The sequence below is a fragment of the Panicum virgatum genome, chromosome 1N (genome assembly GCF_016808335.1).
Source record: "Panicum virgatum strain AP13 chromosome 1N, P.virgatum_v5, whole genome shotgun sequence".
NCBI classification, from domain to species: Eukaryota; Viridiplantae; Streptophyta; class Magnoliopsida; order Poales; family Poaceae; genus Panicum; species Panicum virgatum.
The window spans coordinates 51,514,747-51,533,244 of record NC_053145.1 but is presented as its reverse complement, the minus strand read 5'-3'; the positions used below and the strand labels follow the sequence as shown (position 1 = coordinate 51,533,244).

Here is an 18,498-nt window from a genome sequence, read left to right as displayed (position 1 = left end):
CAAATCAAATGTAATGTCTGAATAACTGTATAACTATTCACAGAGCTGGACTCTGCTATTTGGTTTTGTAGGAGCCTACTTTGAGATGTACAGTTTTAGTGGATCTACTGTAGTTTTAATGTTGAAAGCCATTTTAATTTACAAAATGAAGAGATCCATGTAACTGGTACACGAGATGGTATACAGGAGTAGACCATAGCGCATGCTGATCTACAGCAACAACTCGATCAGGCCACTGAGAGTGTCTAGCTAAGTTGCATATTGCTCTGGTTAGTATCATATAAAAACAACAGTATATATCATATGACAAAAAAATTTCACTGATAGAGAATTAGATAATAGTGCTTACATGAGAAATGAAATAATGACTAATTATTCTGTCTTTTGTAATCGTTGCCAAATATGCTCAATTAAGTTGTTTTTTAGTTGAGAATGGATTGGTTGGGCTCGGATAGCAGCATTTCTGGAGCGCACGGAATCGACTGCCTTAGGAGGAGGCCTTAGGGGTAAAGCAGAGTCTTAAGACAAACCTGCTCCGCCGCAAATGAAAAAATAACCAGAACTCAGCACCCGGGGGGAGGGGGGAGAGAGAGAGAGAAACCTGCTCCGCCGCAATGAACCAGCCGCGGACCGTAGTCACCGCCGTGGCGAGACGCGAGAAATACATCCAGACCCGACCGGCGCCCACCTCCTGCATCTCCACAGCTCGCTCCGCCGCAGCCTGCTCCGCCACCTGCTCCGACGCCTGCAGCGTCTTCATGACTCTGAACGTGACCAGTGATCCAAGGGCAGCGCCGACCACCCCCGAGATCACCACGGCCAGGCGCATTTCAGCGCTGCCGTAGCTATGCATTGCATTGGAGCGAGCGAGGGAGAGCTGCGGGTACTATTACAAAATTGATTTGTAGGAACAAATCAATTTTTTTTGAGACAGACCTAAATTTGATCTGTTGATACAAATGTGCTTCGGTAATAATACGCGTATGGTATAAATTTTAGTTTTTTTGATATTGTTTACTATATTTTTTTATTTAAATGATTTTTCGAATTACTAGGGGCGGGAACACCCCTACAAATGCGCGTATGCTATGAGTTGGGACAAATACTACTATCTATGACAGACTAGATTTTGGGCCCCCTCTTATGTGAGCCCCGGGCCGTGGCCCTGGCTCCCCTCCCCCATAAGCCGGCACTGCGTGTGCATGCATGTGTCGCATGCAATAGCCGTCACGAGTGTGCCTTTGTACCTACTGTTTGAAGAGATTTTGTTTGTGCAACCAATCAGTTGCATGAACTCACGCCACGGGAGTTTAGTATGTGAAGCCTCAAACAAATTAAAAGAACGTGCAAGGTCCATACATGCACGTACGTATCACCCTTGGCTGAAAAGAGCAGACGGCGGACAGTCCGCAGAGTAAGGGCGGATGGTCCGCCAGACAATTTTGTCGGATGTTTGAACCTTTTCAACGTCGGACGGTCTGCAGAGTAGGGCGGATGGTCCGCCAGACAATTGGTTGGATGTCCGAACCTTTTCAACATCGGACGGTCCGCAGAGTAAGGGCGGATGGTCCGCCAGACAATTTGTCAGATGTCCGAACCTTTTCAACATCGGACGGTCCGCAGAGTAAGGGCGGATGGTCCACCAGACAATTTGTCAAATGTCCGAACCTTTTCAACATCGGACGATCTGCGGAGTAAGGACGGGCGGTCCGCAAGTCAATTTTCCGGATGTCTGAACATTTCCAATAACGGACAGTCCGCCTGCTAATGGAAGTTACACACAGATGGTCGGATGTCCGAACCCTTCAACGGAGGACGGTCCGCCAAGAGGAGCGGACAGTACGCCACTACCAAGCCAATGAGGTTCAGCCAAACAAGCTAAGCACGTGTGATATCAACATGCGAATATTTAAGCCATCAATGATATGTGTTGATATGTTGACACGTATCCGAGCCTGCGCGGCAGCTGGCAAGGCCTAGAACATTTTAGAAGCATCGAAACATTCGGAATCCTCTCGCCGAGGCAACAACTCAGCGTTGAACACATAATGAAATGAGAGATGTGCGCGTGCGAAAAAGCACGCCCACAACCATTTGCGGCCGCAAGGCTTATCTCGACCGCTCCAAACTGCTTTGGGATTCGGTTCGGTCAACCCAGCCTTGTTTCCCATATTCCATTCCTGTCTCGTGTGTACTCCCAAACGAGTTGTCTTCCAAGGCTCGCAAACACGAATAACAGCGCTCGTTTGCTTACCGAATAAACTAGCCCTGCTATTGCCGTTGCTGGCGTTGCAGCTAGCGTGTGTACAGAGCAGTGCCGTGTCATCCTCCAGGCTCCAGCCTTCGCCTTGACCGTGTCATCCTCCAGCTTACCGAAGAAACACACCGGCAGGCAGGCCATGCACTGCGACCTCTCTGTCTCTGGGTTTTAGGTGGCGAGTTCAATGATCACCGATGATAAATAATTCATCGCCGCTGCCCGCACGGCGGATAAGGCCGCCGTGATCGTCCAGGCCTGTCTCGCGTGCATCCATCCGATGTGTACTGTATCCGTGCGCACGAATTCATCTCGCGTCCGCGGCTGGGGAGCAGCTGCTGCCGGCCAACATCCATCTAGTGCACAAACTGCTACTCTTTTCTAGTTTCAAAAAAAAAAAGCGATGCTACCTTCTGTAATCAAGGATACGGAGTCAACACCTTTAATTTACAGCCCACAAATAACAAAAACGAGAGCTTGTTTGTGCATATGCTCTGTCATAACATTTCAGGCACACAATTTCTTAAAAGAATCCTCAATTCTCAAAGCGCGCACACATAGCTTTACAGAATCCGAAAGTAGCTGTGACAGAAATACAGACAATATGTTCATCGTACAAGCACAGAAATAGAACGAAACATACATCTGGATGCTACCAGTCTCAAATTTAAAAAATGCAGATATACTCAAGGTTTAAGACAAACAAGCATGCAAGCATCACAACAAAACTCGCGCAGCTGTCACACCAACACACACAGTAGTAGAAGTGATGGCCATTTTCTTTGCTGAGGAGCACATGAAACCTGGAGAACCACAATGTAACCTTCAAAGGCTCACCCTTGATCAACAATTTAGCATGCCGCATCCCAAAGGCCCAGAACTGCATCAAATGAGTAGCAGCAATTCAGTACACAAATATTGCTTGTGCTTAGCAACACAATGAAACGTCCTGTAGTAAAATAAGGTACACATGAAAAATGTGTCAGCAGGTAATATGAGGCACTGCAGCATTAGGTCTCCCAACAGTCACAAATGCACAATCAAGGCACTCGCAACTGCAAGAGAGCAGAGAATTAGCATTAGCAGTACAAGGAGTGGCATATATATGTTTGATCAACACATGGATGTGACTGCATATTTATTTATTTAAGCCAGAACAACAGCATAACAAAAGTCCTGGCACGGCAAATTCGTAGCATGTTGCGAGTTTCAGAAGTATATGTAAGGAAGTGCAGAGTTCCCTATTGCATTTTTATTTAAATTTTGCAAAGTGATGAGAATAATACTAGCATCCTCTGCCATCTACATGTAGCATTTGATCCACCATCAGTGCAGTATGCTTTACATCTAACAAGGTTAAGTGATCCAACTCTATAGAATCTATCTACGCCGCACGTCAACTGAGAGCATGAGGCAAATTATTTATGCTGTGAAACAGATAATGCTGCAAACAAGTCACAACCACAGTATATATATTTTGCGGGAATGGAAGTACCCTTACCTGCAGTAACGTTCATATATACCGTCGGTTACATAAGTCTCCCCCGCCTGCTACTCCCCAGCCCACCACGCATGTTATAGGCTTTGTTGTGTACCGGGAAGACTGGGCTCACCTCAATACGGAGTGTGGGATTGTTTGGAAGCTTGTCGACTGCACTCGTAATAGCAGACTCGACGTCTGTCGCCACCCCATCCTGATCCGGCTCCTTAAAAATCAAAATGCGAACCCTGGTCAGCATGTTAAGGTGCTCAATGCCGGAAACAAAACAGCCGCATAAGGTACTGTCGGACGTGTGTATGGCAAGTTCTAGGTGTTCAAGCCTCGGCATAGATCCAGCTTGAAACTCCAGCATTACCGCTCCATTAAGGATATTGCCTACATCCAAATACTTCAGACAATGGAATCCTGTGCTCTCCCTGAAAGTTAACATTTCTTTAGGGCACTCAATAACTGCAAAAAAGAGGTATAGTAGGCTGGGCAACTCTCCTAGGATATCCAGATCTTTCTGCTCCATTTCTCCGACTTCCAATGCTAGTTTCTCAAGGTGATTTAGTGAGCCCATCCAATTTGGAATCTTAGTGAAGTGGATGTGCCTCATTTGGAACTTTCTCAGACTTTGTAGAGGATATTGCAAGGAAAGGGCATACGTGCCATATTGAGCGTCACAATTGTTGAAAAATTCAATCTTAAGTGAATGAAGGTTGCACATGCTTAGTTTGTAAATTGAAGATATTAAGACCAATTCCTGTTCAAGACCGATCTGACCATCTTCCATGCGAATGTGAATTGATCTCAGCTTGGTTAGCTGGGCTAGTTCTTGCAGGAATTCCAGTGAATAGAAGCTGTAGATAGAGATCTCTTTCAGCTCTTCCAAGGCCTCCATTCGTCCAATGCCAGTGGCCAATATGACCCTTGGTCTGATGAACAGACGCACTAGCTGCTGAAGTTTGTAAATATCAGACGGCAACTCCTTTACCATGGCACTCCTTAAGTCCAGTGTTTCTAGATACTGCAGGTTTGCAATCCCTGTTAAGACCTCCCTTGTGTAAAATTGTCTTGCCATTTCCATCGGCATAAGTTCATACATGTCCAAATACTTCAGCTGAGGAGACTCTGACACATCAAAATCAATATGAGGAAACGTTAATACCACATCAAATAATTCATCATCACGCTCTGTATAATAAGGGGAACCATTCCTGGCATCAAAAACTCGCAAATTGGTCAGTCCCCTAAGAGAAACAGTACATGACTTGTGCAGAGGTTCCCCAAAAATACAAAGTGATCGGACATGAGATAGATCCTGTCCTGCAAGTCCTGCGCCATCTTGGAACTTCTGGTAATGGATAGATAAGCGACGAACCTTGTCATCTGGTCTGCCCAACTGATAACCAAGAAACGAAACGAAGTTCTCTTCAAGGGATTTAGACACAATGAAATCCAAAATAGTGTCGTGAACCCGACAAGCCTGTGCCTGGCCATCATACTGTATGTCCACCGGCTGGATCAAGTTTCTACTGATGAGCTGAGCAAAATAATGACCAGCAATTTCAGTTTTATTTCTTCCATCACTGCAATGAACAAACCCTTCAGCAATCCACATATTTAACAAACGCTTCCTTCTGATCATGATATCTTCCGGAAACATGCTAAAATATAATAGACATGTTCTTAGATGATGAGGAAGATCGAAATAGCTGAAAGATAATATCTTTCTCATCGCATCAACATCAGAGTCCTCCGGAACTGCATTACTCAGAGAATGTAGCACCTCCTCGCATTGAGATACTGTCACCTTATTACGCAACAAACCAGACAAGGTTACGATGGCCAGTGGAGACCCAGCACATTTTTTCAAGATTTTACCACAAACATCTCTGAGATTAGGAGGGCATCCTTTGCGGCCAAAGGCTTTTTCTACGAACAAGTTTTCTGAGTCATTCTTGTCAAGAGGATCCATTCTGTAGACATGATCGAGGCTAGAAGGGCAGCATTCTTCAGCAACGTCATTCTTGCGTGTCGTGACAATTATTCTACTGCCATGATTATTTCTGAACAGTGCACTATCTAGAATTATCCATGCATCTTTGCTCCATATGTCATCAACAGCAACCAGGTACCTGTTGTACAATTTAATATGGTCATCATATTATAAATCTTAAAGAGGAATACTACAATAGAGAAACCAGGCGAACTGAGACATACTACACAAACTAAAGTAACGAACTATCTACCATTGGATGATGGATCTATTTTTAGTCCACATAAGAAAAGTCAAATAGTGTCTTATATATACATGTGTGTTGCTCCTTCATGGCAAATACGACCTGCATAACCTAACAAAATCGAAAAGCTAAAACTAACTGAGATGTGCTCCGGTACTTGCTTACTAAACATCTAGCACACGTCTCAAAGCAGCCTCTTCACAAATTAAATTAACTAGCCTATCAACCCGTGATCCTGCACGGGCTAATTAGATTTAATATAAAAATAAGGCTTCCAACAAATGATTATAATTATCAATCTCACGTCCTCTTTCATCTGTTAAATATTCTAACACATGCTCTAAAATACATATTTATTATTATTTAGTTGTAATAGATTACATTTTGCATCACACTTCCATTGTATTTGATATATTTAATTGAACCATTTGTTTGTGAATTGATATTCTTATCTCTTTCATCATATATGAATACATGGTGTCACATATCATGGATAGTATTTTATAAATAATATCAATGATATATTAGTAATAATAGAAATAGTAGTTTATAATTTTATAGTGGTACACTTTAATATTTTGTTATATTTATATAATTTAGATTTAGAATTTGGGGTTAATTTAACTTTTAATAATATTATAATTGGATAATTTATATACAAATTTAGGGGGTTATTTGCATTCTTTTTATAATGGCATAAGTGGGTAATTTACACGAAGATTAGAGGGTTACTTTAGATTTTTTTTTATAATGGCAGAGGTGGGTAATTTAGATATATGTTTAGGGGGTTACTTTAGTTTATTTGTATAATGGCAGAGGTGGATAACTTATTAGAAAGATAACAGATTCTATGACTATTATGATTAGAGCGTTGTCAAACTGATGGTCGGATGTTTCTAATTTTTGTGAGAATTTCTAGGCTTCTCTATTTTCTTAGAGTGTGCACCTAAGATCCTAGGTAGCTTCACATGCAGCTTCAAAGGAGGGTCCAATTAGTAATAGTAAGAATATTATACTAGTTTTTTTTTCCTGAAATACTATTATACTAGTTTTGAGGTATTGGTCTCATTAGGCTCGGCCCAGCCCAGCCTGTTGGTTCGTTCCGATCCGATTGAATCATTGTTTTCCTGTACCCTTTCTCCTGTCGCAGCAGATTTCATGTGAACTACCTACTGGGTTTCTATATTACTACTTTATCCCTCAAGTTACCTAGTTTATGTGGGGGATTACATTACACGTTTCCTTTTAACTTCATTTGCCTGTTGGGTTTGCCGAGGCCAACTTGCCTTGATCCTTGGTGGATTTGCCATGGCTGAACTTTAAAGCAGTGAAGTATAAGAAGTTCTAGGTTTATCATATGTCAAACTTTTTTTAAACTTTGACCAACAAAATCTATAAAAATAAATTAGATGGCATAAAAAACTATCTAACTATCTCCTCACCCAGTCCTGGTTACGCCAATACCAGGGAAGGAGCTTTTAATACTTTACACCACAACTCAAATAAAAAGAGGTACATATTATGATAGTTGGTTTCACATACGATGAATCTAGTGATAATTTCTATGTTGTCAATAGTTCTAAATCTTTTGTTATTTATTATAGTCAAAGTTTGAAAATTTTGACTTTAGACAAACTCGCAACTTCTTATATTTCTAGACAGCGGGAGTAGTATCCATTAGCAGCAAGCACCTGCGTAACCAATGGGAGGCAAGTGTTCATATGTTGGGTGCAGGGCCACATGTACCCCATATATGGTGGATCCCAAGAAGTTAGAGTTTTGCAGTAATACTCCCTCCATTCGGTCCAAATAAACTAGCAAGGTGGGCCGTGCAAATAGCATAGGTAGCTAGATATTTTTATCTTACTGTCTCTATTCTAAATTATTAATCACTTCATCAGATACATATTATCTTTGTTCTAATTCAAACTTACCTAATTGAATAAGATTTATAAAAAAAATAGTACCAACATCTATAACATCAAATTAGTTTCATTAAATTTATCATGAAATATGTATTTATTTGGTATTATGAAAATCAACATATTTTACTATCCTGGACAATGAATAGAAATGTTCCGCTTAGGATAAAATAAAGTACTCAATAATTTTGAACGGATGTAATCACATTAGTATTCTACTCTAAAATAAATTTATGCAAATATTATTGTTTGTCACGTCATTGTAATTGTTTTGTCCCGATATCCTTAGACGAAGGCAGCATCTATGTTTTTTTTCCATCATAATATTTCGTGGCATATAATTTTTTAGAATACCTCATGTAGAAACATGTTTTTGGTATTTATTTAAAATTATACTTTCAATAGGAATATATATTTTTGGTTTTGACTGATGGCGGGTACTTTTTCTGAAAATTTTAGTTACGGTAAAAAATCACTCTTAGTTTTTTCTTAAGAAGAAGATTTAGATGAGTGGTTCAATGTATACTAACATGAGATCATTAGAATTCAGTTTTTGAATATTGGTGAAAAATTTTAATGAGTAGTAGATGCCAAAGTAAGTCCAAAGGAATCTTGCTCGCTCCATTCCTACGCTCGCGTACTGGCTCGTGTCACTTATGTTCCACGTAAACAATCTTCTTGCTTACGATTAACCTCTTCTGGAACCTTTCTGGAACGAATCCACTTTTCTGGGAAGCTTGCTTCTATTGGGCCCGGAGTTGGTCAAGGTAAACATGTTCCCCTTATTGCTACAACAGATCTAAACATGTTCCCCTTATTTTATGGCTCCCACAACTTTTCCGCAGCCCGTACACTGGTTTCAATGAACTTCTTGTTGTGCAAGCAGGGTATAGCCCTCTTGCGCTCTGTTCCATTTCCTACTTTTACTGCCAAGAAGCTCTCCAAAAGACTCTTATATCCATCCTAATTGTTAGAAATAGAGATTTTGATCGAAAAATAGTCTCCAAGAGTTTCTTTAAGTGATTATCTAAATATAGCCATCATCTATTCCGGATTTCTCGCTAGCCAAAGATAGATAACGAAAATGACTCTCTAGAGTGTAAATAAGATATAAAGAAATTGTTGGAGAGTGAAGATGTATAGAGGGCGATTTTTATGTACATGACTCTCCAAATGATGATTTAGAGAGTGAAATTTAGAAAGACTCTTGAAGATGCGCTTACACTTTAGCCACTGATGATGCATCTCAGACAATCCGCAACTTGCTATAGACACCTGGTAAGGGATCGGGTCAGAGAAAAATTTGGGACTTTTTTCTTCAATCCATATCAATGTAAATCTGATTAGGGAATAACATTTACACAATTGCTAGTCTCTTCCATGTTGTGGTATTGGATATGGACCTATTATTTTTTGAATTTGTGTATATTTATTAATAATATTTTGCATGAACTCTTTAGGTTATGGTGATGCTCTAGCGCTAGCGGGCTGGTATATTTTCAGTGTTAGTAATGTCTTTCTACTTGCCAAATATATGTGATTAATATAAAATTACCATGTATGTTAGGTACTATAAATGCATGGAATTGTATGTGACACTGACTTATATCTTCCAATCACCGAATTAATTGTTGTTGTTTTAAATTATTTATTTATTGGTTGTTTTTGATATAGTCTCTTTGTCTTATTCTAGATTGTTAGATCTTCATAAAATACGATGGTGTATATTCTTCTCCTTTTTCAAATTTATATATTTATTGGTCGTATTCTATATGAACTCCTTTCGTGAAATTCGACAGTGTATATTATAAATATATGGAATTATATGTGACACTGGCGCATATATCTTCCAATCACCAAATCAGTTCCTATTTTTAATGTTTTTTTCAAATTTGTATCTTTATTGTCATATTTGATATGGACTCTCAGTGTTAGTTTATACCATTCAATCTTCATAAAATCCGATGGTATATATTATTTTTTTTCCTCAATTAACGTGATAATTTATATGTCCTCTGAACGAACGTGATGATATTTTTTAAAACTATTGTATTAAGATAATAACTCGTTGCTGAGGCCTGGCTCGTGCGCAAGCTCGCTGCCGAGGCCTCGCTCGTGCAGAGCTCGGCACCCGCCATGGGTGCCTTGTTGGTGTCAACACCCATCGATGGAAAATCAAATATAGTGGCCAAAATCAAATGCCTAGAAAATTGAGTAAATGACTATCAAATGTTTGAAATTGTAACTCAATTACATGAATCATTGGCTGTTGGAAACTTGGAATGAACTGATAGGAAGAACAGATACATGCTGGTAACACTGTACTGGGCGGCGGCGGGATTCAACGCGCAGGCCCATGGCACCTAGACCTAGCGGTGGGATTTGACGGCCGCAGCGAAATTTATTGGTAGCGATTATAGTCAACAACCGGTGGTTACAGCTTAGAAATTAGAATAGAGTGCTAGGTGCTGAAATCGACGCTTTGCTGAGAAGCTGTAGTCTATAGAGCAGATCATGAGAGAGGTTGGAGGTCGGGATGAACGAAGCAGTGAAAAAAAGAGGGGAGAGAATGGGATCCACATTAAGAAGGTTTCTACAAGTGATGTCTTGCTGATTTGCAGTAGAGACATTATGGGATTGTCTTAACACTTTCTTATTAACATAGTAATAGATAGATCTAATTCCATAATTAGCTTTTTATTATTCATATTTGATATGAACTCTTCAAGTTCCTCGTGGAGGACTGCCGGCATGAGCGTGGACGCACTGCTCGGGTCTCGTCAGCAACGTGAAGGGCGACACCTCATCGTTGTCCGCCCATCTAGCGCAGGCATGCAGATGTTGCTGCGGCTGCAGAGAGCACATGGAGAAATCTCAGCCCAGCTTCACACTGGCCGTCAATGATGCCGTTTCTTGTGCAACTTTCCTTCTTGGATGTTATGCCGATGTGCTACCGTACCTAAAGGTCTGTGTGGATACCAGGTGTTACGGAAACCCGTGTGAGAGAATCCTAGTCGGTGTTATGCCGGCGTCAACATCTTATGGTTCCACTCCCTTCACATGAACCGTTTTCTCTTACCCATGCGCTAGGTGGAGGTTCACGTGAAGAGGTTTGACAAGCAACCGATAATCCAAACATCATGTTTCTAAGTAAATGAGAGATATGATGGATTGGTGTTTGCATGAAAATGTTGCAAGGTTGGAGCGGGAAGGAAGAAGAAAATCGAAGCTTAGTCTTCTAGCTTTTCTTACTTTGTTTTATAACTTTCTCTTGTTTTTGTGAAATCCTTCGTTTGAGGTTTAGAGCCTAAGAAATCTTGTAATATTTGGCTGTGTATATCCACAAGGTGGATATAGAGACCGGGTTAATCCTCTATCTAAAAAATGAACTATTCGAGTTACTTAAGTCCGATTGTTGGTGTTCCGTATCAACGACGAGTAAATTTGTGCTGCGCGTTGCGGGCCCGGATGGTAATGCAAGGGAACGACACAAGGGTTTATACTGGTTCGGACTGAATGTCCCTACATCCAGTTCGAGTTCTCGTGTTCTTGCACTAGTTTGTAGTAGGGGGTTACAAATGGGCGAGAGAGGGAAAGGGATCCCCCGTCTCTGTGCTGCGTAGGTGTGAGGGCGTAAGAGGTTGTGAGAAGCCTCTATCCCCCGTGGGACACGCCTCCTCCCTTTTATAGTTCAAGGGAGAGAGGGTCTAATATATAGAGGAAGAAAGGTAAAAGGGAGAAAATGAGGGGGTCGGACGGTCTCCGACCCCTTTCCACCGTCCTTGTGCCCTGGCGAGTCCGGACCGTTCGGTTGGAGTTCGGTGCTCGCTGGTTGGGCCGTGTCTCGATAAGCTCTAAGGGTTTAGTTTTTGCGCGGTGCTAAGGGGCACCTGTCACTTTTATCCTCACCACCAATGGATCTTTGTCCATTATTGTATTTTCTTCTCTTCTTTCGATTAATGGGGAAATTCTAGACTCTCTAGTCGAACGTGTTGGCTTATTTTAATGCTTCTTTATTAATATAATAAATACGAGTTAGTCTAGATTATTAGATCTTTATAAAATCCAACGGTATGGTTTTTAAATTAACGTGGGAATTTCTAGATCTTCTCAGCGAACGTAATGGTTTCTTTTAACATTGCCTTATTGATATAATAGATAGATGTTGTTTAGGATGCGTGCAGTCAATCAAAGAGAATCTAGATAAAAAATTTCTTTCATATATCATGTTTTTAATCTTTGAAATTGCGGCAAGCTTCTGGCATCCTTTGTGACAAGAGGGTGCCACAAAAGTTAAAAGGCAAATTCTATAGGACAGCAATTCGTCCGGCGATGTTATACGGTGCTGAATGTTGGCCTACAAAAAAGCGACATGTCCAGCAACTGAGTGTAGCAGAGATGCGGATGTTGCGGTGGTTTTGCGGGCACATAAGGAGGGATAGAGTACAGAACGAAGTTATTCGGGATAGGGCCGGGGTGGCACCAATTGAGGAGAAACTTACCTAGCATCGGCTGAGATGGTTTGGACATGTCCAACGAAGGCCTCCTGAGGCGCCGGTGCGTAATGGGGTTCTTGAGCGGGTCGATAATGTAAAGAGGGGTAGAGGTAGACTTAAACTGACGTGGGATGAGTCGGTTAAGAGAGACCTTAAGGATTGGAATATCTCTAAAGAGATAGCTTTGGATAGGAGCGCTTGGAGACTAGCTATCAATGTGCCTGAACCTTAAACTTATTTCTTTCGGGTTTCATCTCTAGCCTACCCCAACTTGTTTGGGGAAAAAGGCTATGTTGTTGTTGTTGTTTGTTGTTGTTGTGGTATCATGTTTTTAATCTTTGAAAATGATATGAATAGATTTGTCTTAAAATGTAGATTTATATAAGTATAAATTAACTATGTTTCATCAATATGTTACAACAAATATTAGTGGTCAAAAGTAACGTATTAGGGACTCTATCGTTGTCCTAAACGACACTGTCGGGTACCACGGTTAGTGACACCCTAATCGGGGTACTAAGACCACTCCAAAGAACGCAAACACGTGTTGAAGCAACTGGGCCCACGAAGGCCCACGGCCTCCTTCCACTCCGGAAGAAAGGAAAGGACTCAAAGAAGCCCAACACGCGGCCCGCCGACACGGTGCGGCCCATCCACGCTCCCCTCGGACTGCGGGGTGGTTTCCACCTCGCTCGAGGGCTCCCTTCGAGACCCCTCGACTGCGCCCTGCATCTCCGCCTCACTCGAGGGCAGCGAACCTCCCTCGAGCAGGTAGCTCGTCTCCGCCTCGCTCGAGGGTAGCAAATCTACCCTCGAGCGGGCAAACCATCTCCGCCTCGCTCGAGGGCAGCGAACCTCCCTCGAGCAGGTAGCTCATCTCCGCCTCGCTCGAGGCCACCCCTTGGCATAAGGGACAAATGTCCCCGCCGCTCAACCGCCCGTCATACGGAGGCATTGAATGCTAACCACTCCTTCGTAGTGCTCAAGACAGACGGTGTCAGGCCGCCATCCCCCACAGTGGCAGTGACCGGAGTCCCATCCGCCAACTCCGGTCACTGCTCCGCCATCCCGGGCGCTGTGAGTCTGTGACGCACTGTGGGACCTGCGACGCAGGACGAAGTGTGCCCGGCACTGCCCCTATACTATTCTGCCAACTCCGGCCGTCCGGACTCCGCCTCATCACACGTATGGCCCCGGACCCACCTCCTGCCTGGGAAGGGGTCCGGCGATGCCACGTACCCCTCCAAGAGGGGCGCACAGCTCACAGCCGGAGTCCCGAACATCCCCCCTCGAGGGGTCTGGGACCTCCACGCAACCCTCGGACCCCCTTAGTGCGCGCACCAGCACATTATCCAGGGGGGTCCGGGACCGCCACGTGCCCCGCCACCGTTGGGGCATGTAAGACCTTGGCCTACGGGGCCCACGGAACGCCATCACGCCACGTCTGGAGGACAGTACACCCTACAGCGACGACCACGCCGCCTGCTGGGGTTGGCAGGACGACTGCCACGCCCGACGCCATGCCCCACAGTGTACTTCCTATAGTGCTCGACCACTGCACCCCCGCGATTCGGGGGAAAGACGACGACTTCCACATTCCCCTACTCATATACTTCGCCCCTCCTTGTGACTATAAAAGGAGGAGGTGGGCTTCCTATAAAGGGGGACGACGTTCTGGACATCAGCGACACGGTCACCTACACTCGCGATCATCATTACACTCTCAGCACCACTGAGCACCGACTCCCTTTCTAGCAGAGACTTGGGAGTCTCTCTACCTCTCTCGCCTGGCTTGTACCCCCTACTACAGGCACTCCGGGTGCAAAATAATACAGTGCTCTCGCACACCCCTTTGCTGGACGTACGGCCCCGTGGCCGGAACCAGAATAAATCCGTGCGTTACTGTCACCTCTTGCATCAACATCTGGGACGAGGAAACACGCAGCATTTACTAGCGGGGATCCGGACCCCCGGGTCGGGACGCCGACAGACACTTTGTGGCTGATGGCTAGAAGGAGTATTTTTATGCGGTATGTTTTATGAAAAAAAACTAATAGTAACCTATCACAATATAAATAAATGTTTTGTGGCCAAAAATAGATAAACAATTGAAATGCTGAAAAACTTGCGGGCCTAAGAAAAAATACACGAGCGAAACTTGTGTTAAGTTACCTCTTCCCTTCGATGTATTTCCTGAGCTTATTTATGAGTTGCCGTTTATCAAGCTGTCGTAGAGCTTCGGGCGAGTCGCCAGAATTGAAATCCAACAATATATCTCTCAGAACCTTATTGATATCGGGGTTTCTTGACACAGGCACGAAAGCTGTGCAGCCGAAGTTCCCGGCAATTTTGTCGAAAACCTGTTTAGCGAGAGTAGTCTTGCCTAGGCCTCCAAATCCAACAATGGCCACCACCATGCGATGATTCACTGAAGAGCCCGGCACGGCGGCACCTGGAGACTGAGCTTGCGGATGATCTCTTCTCTCGGAGCATCAATGCCCACGAGGCTAGCTGGATCCGCATATTGAGCAACATCCCGGATAGGAATAGCATCATAGCTTGGGCCAGCATCACTGTTCGTCCCTGTCTTTAACCTCTTGTGCCGGTCTTCTGCCGCATTAACACGATCCTTGAGCTTCTTGATCTCTCGGGTGATCCCGAAATCAGAGGGTAAGCTTCTGATTCGATCGGTGCACCTTCGAATGGTCGCCATGATGCGATCAACGAAGCCTGGGTCATGCTGGAGTCCGGGATCTTTCTCCTTGCTCGAGGCGAGTAGGAACCCGTTGATGGCATCATCGATGTCATATGATAGCTCTCTTATTTTGTTCTTCCAGAGCTTCATTTGGTGGCTAGGATTCTCCTCATCTGACAGATCTAGCAGGACGGCGTGCAGGAGCTGCAGCTCCTCTTTCAGCCAGTCGATGTTGCCGGAGATGGCACTCAGCTGGGAGATCTCACTGAGCGTCAGGGAAGCGAGCTTCCTGACCAGAGCTACCAGGCAGCCTCCCGCGGCTGTTTCGATAATCTTGGATGGATCCACCATCTCTTCTCCCTGTGTACCAATCAGCACAGGCAGAAGCAATATCAAGAGTGTGAGGATATAAGTAGAAGAGGTAAGAGAAAGAAATACTGAGGTTGGGGGTGCGGGACTTGCCTCCTCCGTCGAGGCCCGAGGAACGGCCGCGACTCAATCAACCCTGATGCCGACGAAAGCGCTCGCCAATCGCCACAGCCACCACCGCGTGCCTGGAGAGGTTCATGCACCCCGGGCGGCCCCTGCGCTTGGCCCGCCACCGGCCTGATCTGATCAAATGGTCATTGGAGTTGAGCAAGGCGCGCGGCGGCCGGCGACCTAGACGGAGGTGGCGTGTGGCGAGGAGCAGAGGAAGGCCGGCCGCCCGGAAGGGGAAGAACTGGGAGGGTTCCCCTTCCGGGCCTCAGGGGGACAGCGCGTGGTCAACCAAGCGGAGACGCAAGTCACGGCGTGACTGGCGATTGCCTATCCAGCGTGCAAAGGTGATCCAACGGAGGGGATAAAATTACTCTCACTTTGTGTTTTTTGGTTGTGACCGGTACTGAATTGTTACTTGAAAAAAAATACTGTTTTTGGCTGATGGCTGTGCTGATTTGGTATGAGAGAAACGCATTGCTGACTAGTTGGCTGACAAGCCAATCGATGTACGCACGTTACTGGCGATTGCCTATCCAGCGTGCAAAGGTGATCCAACGGAGGGGATAAAATTACTCACTTTGTTCTTTTGGTTGTGACTGGTACTGAATTGTTATGAGAAGAAAATACTGCTGGTTGGCTGATGGCTGTGCTGATTTGGTATGAGAGAAACGCATTGCTGACTAGTTGGCTGACAAGCCAAACGATGTGCGCAGGCGTTAGCAGGTGGGGCAGGCGGCGTGCCCCTTGCACGTAGTCCTGCAAATGAGTTGGAAACCAAATTATACCTACACAAATTCATTTTCATACGGAAAATTAATATTATCAACACCACTTCTAACCACAACAGCATACCAATCCAACTCAAACATTTCGGTTTATAATGTAATAAACTATTAGCCAAATTATGATTACAACCCAATAAAAATCTGTTTTCTAAAAAAATTTATAGTTTAAATTGCCACATGTTTTGCATAGAGTAGCTGTCAGTTATACTGAGTCATTTAAAAAAATTCAATCCATTTCAATAAAATTTTATAATGTGAACACAAGATTTTATATCTAGGATTCGGCTTTTTATGTGTCGATTTAACTACACTATTTTGCACAGAGTAGTTGCCAGTCATACTGGATCATCTCCAACAAATTTCGATCAATTTCGATAAAAATTTTGTAATGTTAACCCGAGATTTTATTTCCAGGGTCTAGCTCTTGACGTGAGATCCACGTCTAGTCACAATACTTTGCACAAAGTAGCTGCTAATCATACTGAGTCATCTCAACAAATTTCGGTAAATTTTATTAAAAGTTTATAATGTGAACCCGATGTGTTATTTCAGGGTCTGACTTGAGGTGCACGTGTAATTCTAACCACACTACTTTGTACAGAGTAGCTGCTAGTTATACTGAATCATCTCCAATAATTTTTATAGTGTGAACACGAGATTTTATTTTCAGAGTCTGACTCTTAATACAGAACCAACATTTATATACATCATACTATTTTATACAAAATATCTATTTCAATCAACTCCGAACCCACTCAATCTTCGTTAACATAGAACCCGCTCAATCCTACTCATTATCTAATACAATTCATTCCAACCCACCAAATACACTCCACTGAATCCATTAAACTCATTTAAACCCAACCCATTCGCAGCTCTACTCCCGCGCCGCCCTTGGCGCCGGCCGCCGGGCTCCCGCGCCGCGCCATGGCTGACGCCGCCCTGCACCTGCAGCTCGCCTGGTCCAACTTCTCTGACGGCCTCCACTGCACCTACCTCCCCCTGCACCTTGTCATCCACCTCGACAGCCTCCACTTTGGGAGCCCCGTACTCGCGTGGCCGGCCTCCGCACCGTACTTGCGCTGTAGGGGATGAGCAGCTGATACTGCACGGCGTCCCTCGCGGTAGACGACGGCGCCGTTGCTGACCGTAGTGACCAGATGAAACGGAACAGAGTTAGTTATTGGAGAAGGGACAGATTTGGGTGAAATCATTTCGCGATGTGAGGCAAAGGGCGTGTGGGTTTGGTACCTGGAAGGCCTGAAGCTTTTGGTGACTCTGAGGATGAGGTGCACGGCGCTGGAGGAGGTGGCCTCGGCCACCAAGGCCCTCTTGAGGGATGGCCACGAGCTTCGCCGCCGCTGCGTGTGGAGGAGCCGCGAGCAACGCTGCCGCGTGCGTGCGGGGGCCGCGAGCGCCGCCGCTGCATGCAGGCAAGAGCTGCGAGCTCCGCCGCCGCCACATGTGCTGGAGCAGCGAGCAACGCCGCCGCGGCGCGTGTGGGAGAGCCGCGAGCTCCGCCACCGCCGCTCATGTGGGAGCTGCACCGTGCCGCCCTTGGCGCCGGCTGCGCGGGCTCCCGTGGGAGCGCAACTCCAGCCATGACCGGCCGGGGTGGCTGCACCGCCCTTGGAGCTGACCGCACGGGCTCCCTCGGGCAGCACGGCAAGGGCGAACTCGGCCGGAGCGGCGCATGGTCGAGATAGGGGTGGCTGGGCCGCGGGCTGCGGCACCAAGGACCTCATGGCCGGCCGGCTTGGGGAGGACGTCTGCCTCCACGGCGTCGACGCCGAGTCCTAGCTCCGCCCGGGACGGTGTCGCCTGCGACGCCTCCTGCCGACGGCGCCCTTCCATGGCTCCATTCCGTGGGGGCCCGTCCCCAAACTCCATTCCGTGCGGATCCGTCCCCGACGGCGCCCTTCCGCGGCTCCCGCACACAAGCTCAAAGGCTCAGAGTAACTCACTAGCTGAGGTTTTAGAGCCGCTCAGATGTCATGCTCGTGCTGGCTCGAGCAGTGGCGCATCCAGGATAATTATTAGGGGGGACTTTCTTCTACCTCTAAATAACTCTAGTCTCTTTTCGCAGTGTATTTATGTCAAAAATTATAGAGGGGCTTTGACGGTGTAAGATTACCGC

The 18,498-nt window shown here is 45.1% G+C and overlaps 3 protein-coding genes across 6 annotated transcripts; all 3 read right to left on the bottom strand.

Moving 5' to 3' along the window:
* Positions 1-2,752: 2,752 nt before the first annotated feature.
* On the bottom strand, positions 2,753-15,454 carry LOC120656519 (disease resistance protein RGA5-like). Of its 4 annotated transcripts, XM_039934631.1 has the most exons (4): positions 14,574-14,709; positions 9,129-9,180; positions 3,871-5,878; positions 2,753-3,137 (listed from the first exon to the last, which is right to left on the bottom strand). In XM_039934631.1, exons 3-4 carry the CDS (start codon positions 5,716-5,718, stop codon positions 2,925-2,927), a joined length of 2,061 nt encoding a protein of 686 aa, XP_039790565.1. In that variant the 5' UTR covers positions 5,719-5,878; positions 9,129-9,180; positions 14,574-14,709; the 3' UTR covers positions 2,753-2,924. The 4 variants fall into 4 exon arrangements, with proteins under 4 accessions (XP_039790565.1, XP_039790562.1, XP_039790561.1 ...); XM_039934628.1 differs by lacking the exon at positions 9,129-9,180 and having other exon boundaries at positions 2,777-3,137; positions 3,759-5,878; positions 14,574-15,454; XM_039934627.1 differs by lacking the exon at positions 9,129-9,180 and having other exon boundaries at positions 2,777-3,137; positions 14,574-15,454.
* LOC120653640 (disease resistance protein RGA4-like) lies at positions 14,827-17,290 on the bottom strand. The gene is made up of 2 exons (XM_039931339.1): positions 17,222-17,290; positions 14,827-15,456 (listed from the first exon to the last, which is right to left on the bottom strand). The coding sequence occupies exons 1-2, from the start codon at positions 17,288-17,290 to the stop codon at positions 14,827-14,829; spliced, it is 699 nt and encodes a 232-aa protein (XP_039787273.1).
* On the bottom strand, positions 17,025-18,325 carry LOC120654156. The gene is made up of 2 exons (XM_039931707.1): positions 17,613-18,325; positions 17,025-17,504 (listed from the first exon to the last, which is right to left on the bottom strand). The coding sequence occupies exons 1-2, from the start codon at positions 18,104-18,106 to the stop codon at positions 17,354-17,356; spliced, it is 645 nt and encodes a 214-aa protein (XP_039787641.1). The 5' UTR covers positions 18,107-18,325; the 3' UTR covers positions 17,025-17,353.
* Positions 18,326-18,498: the final 173 nt, after the last annotated feature.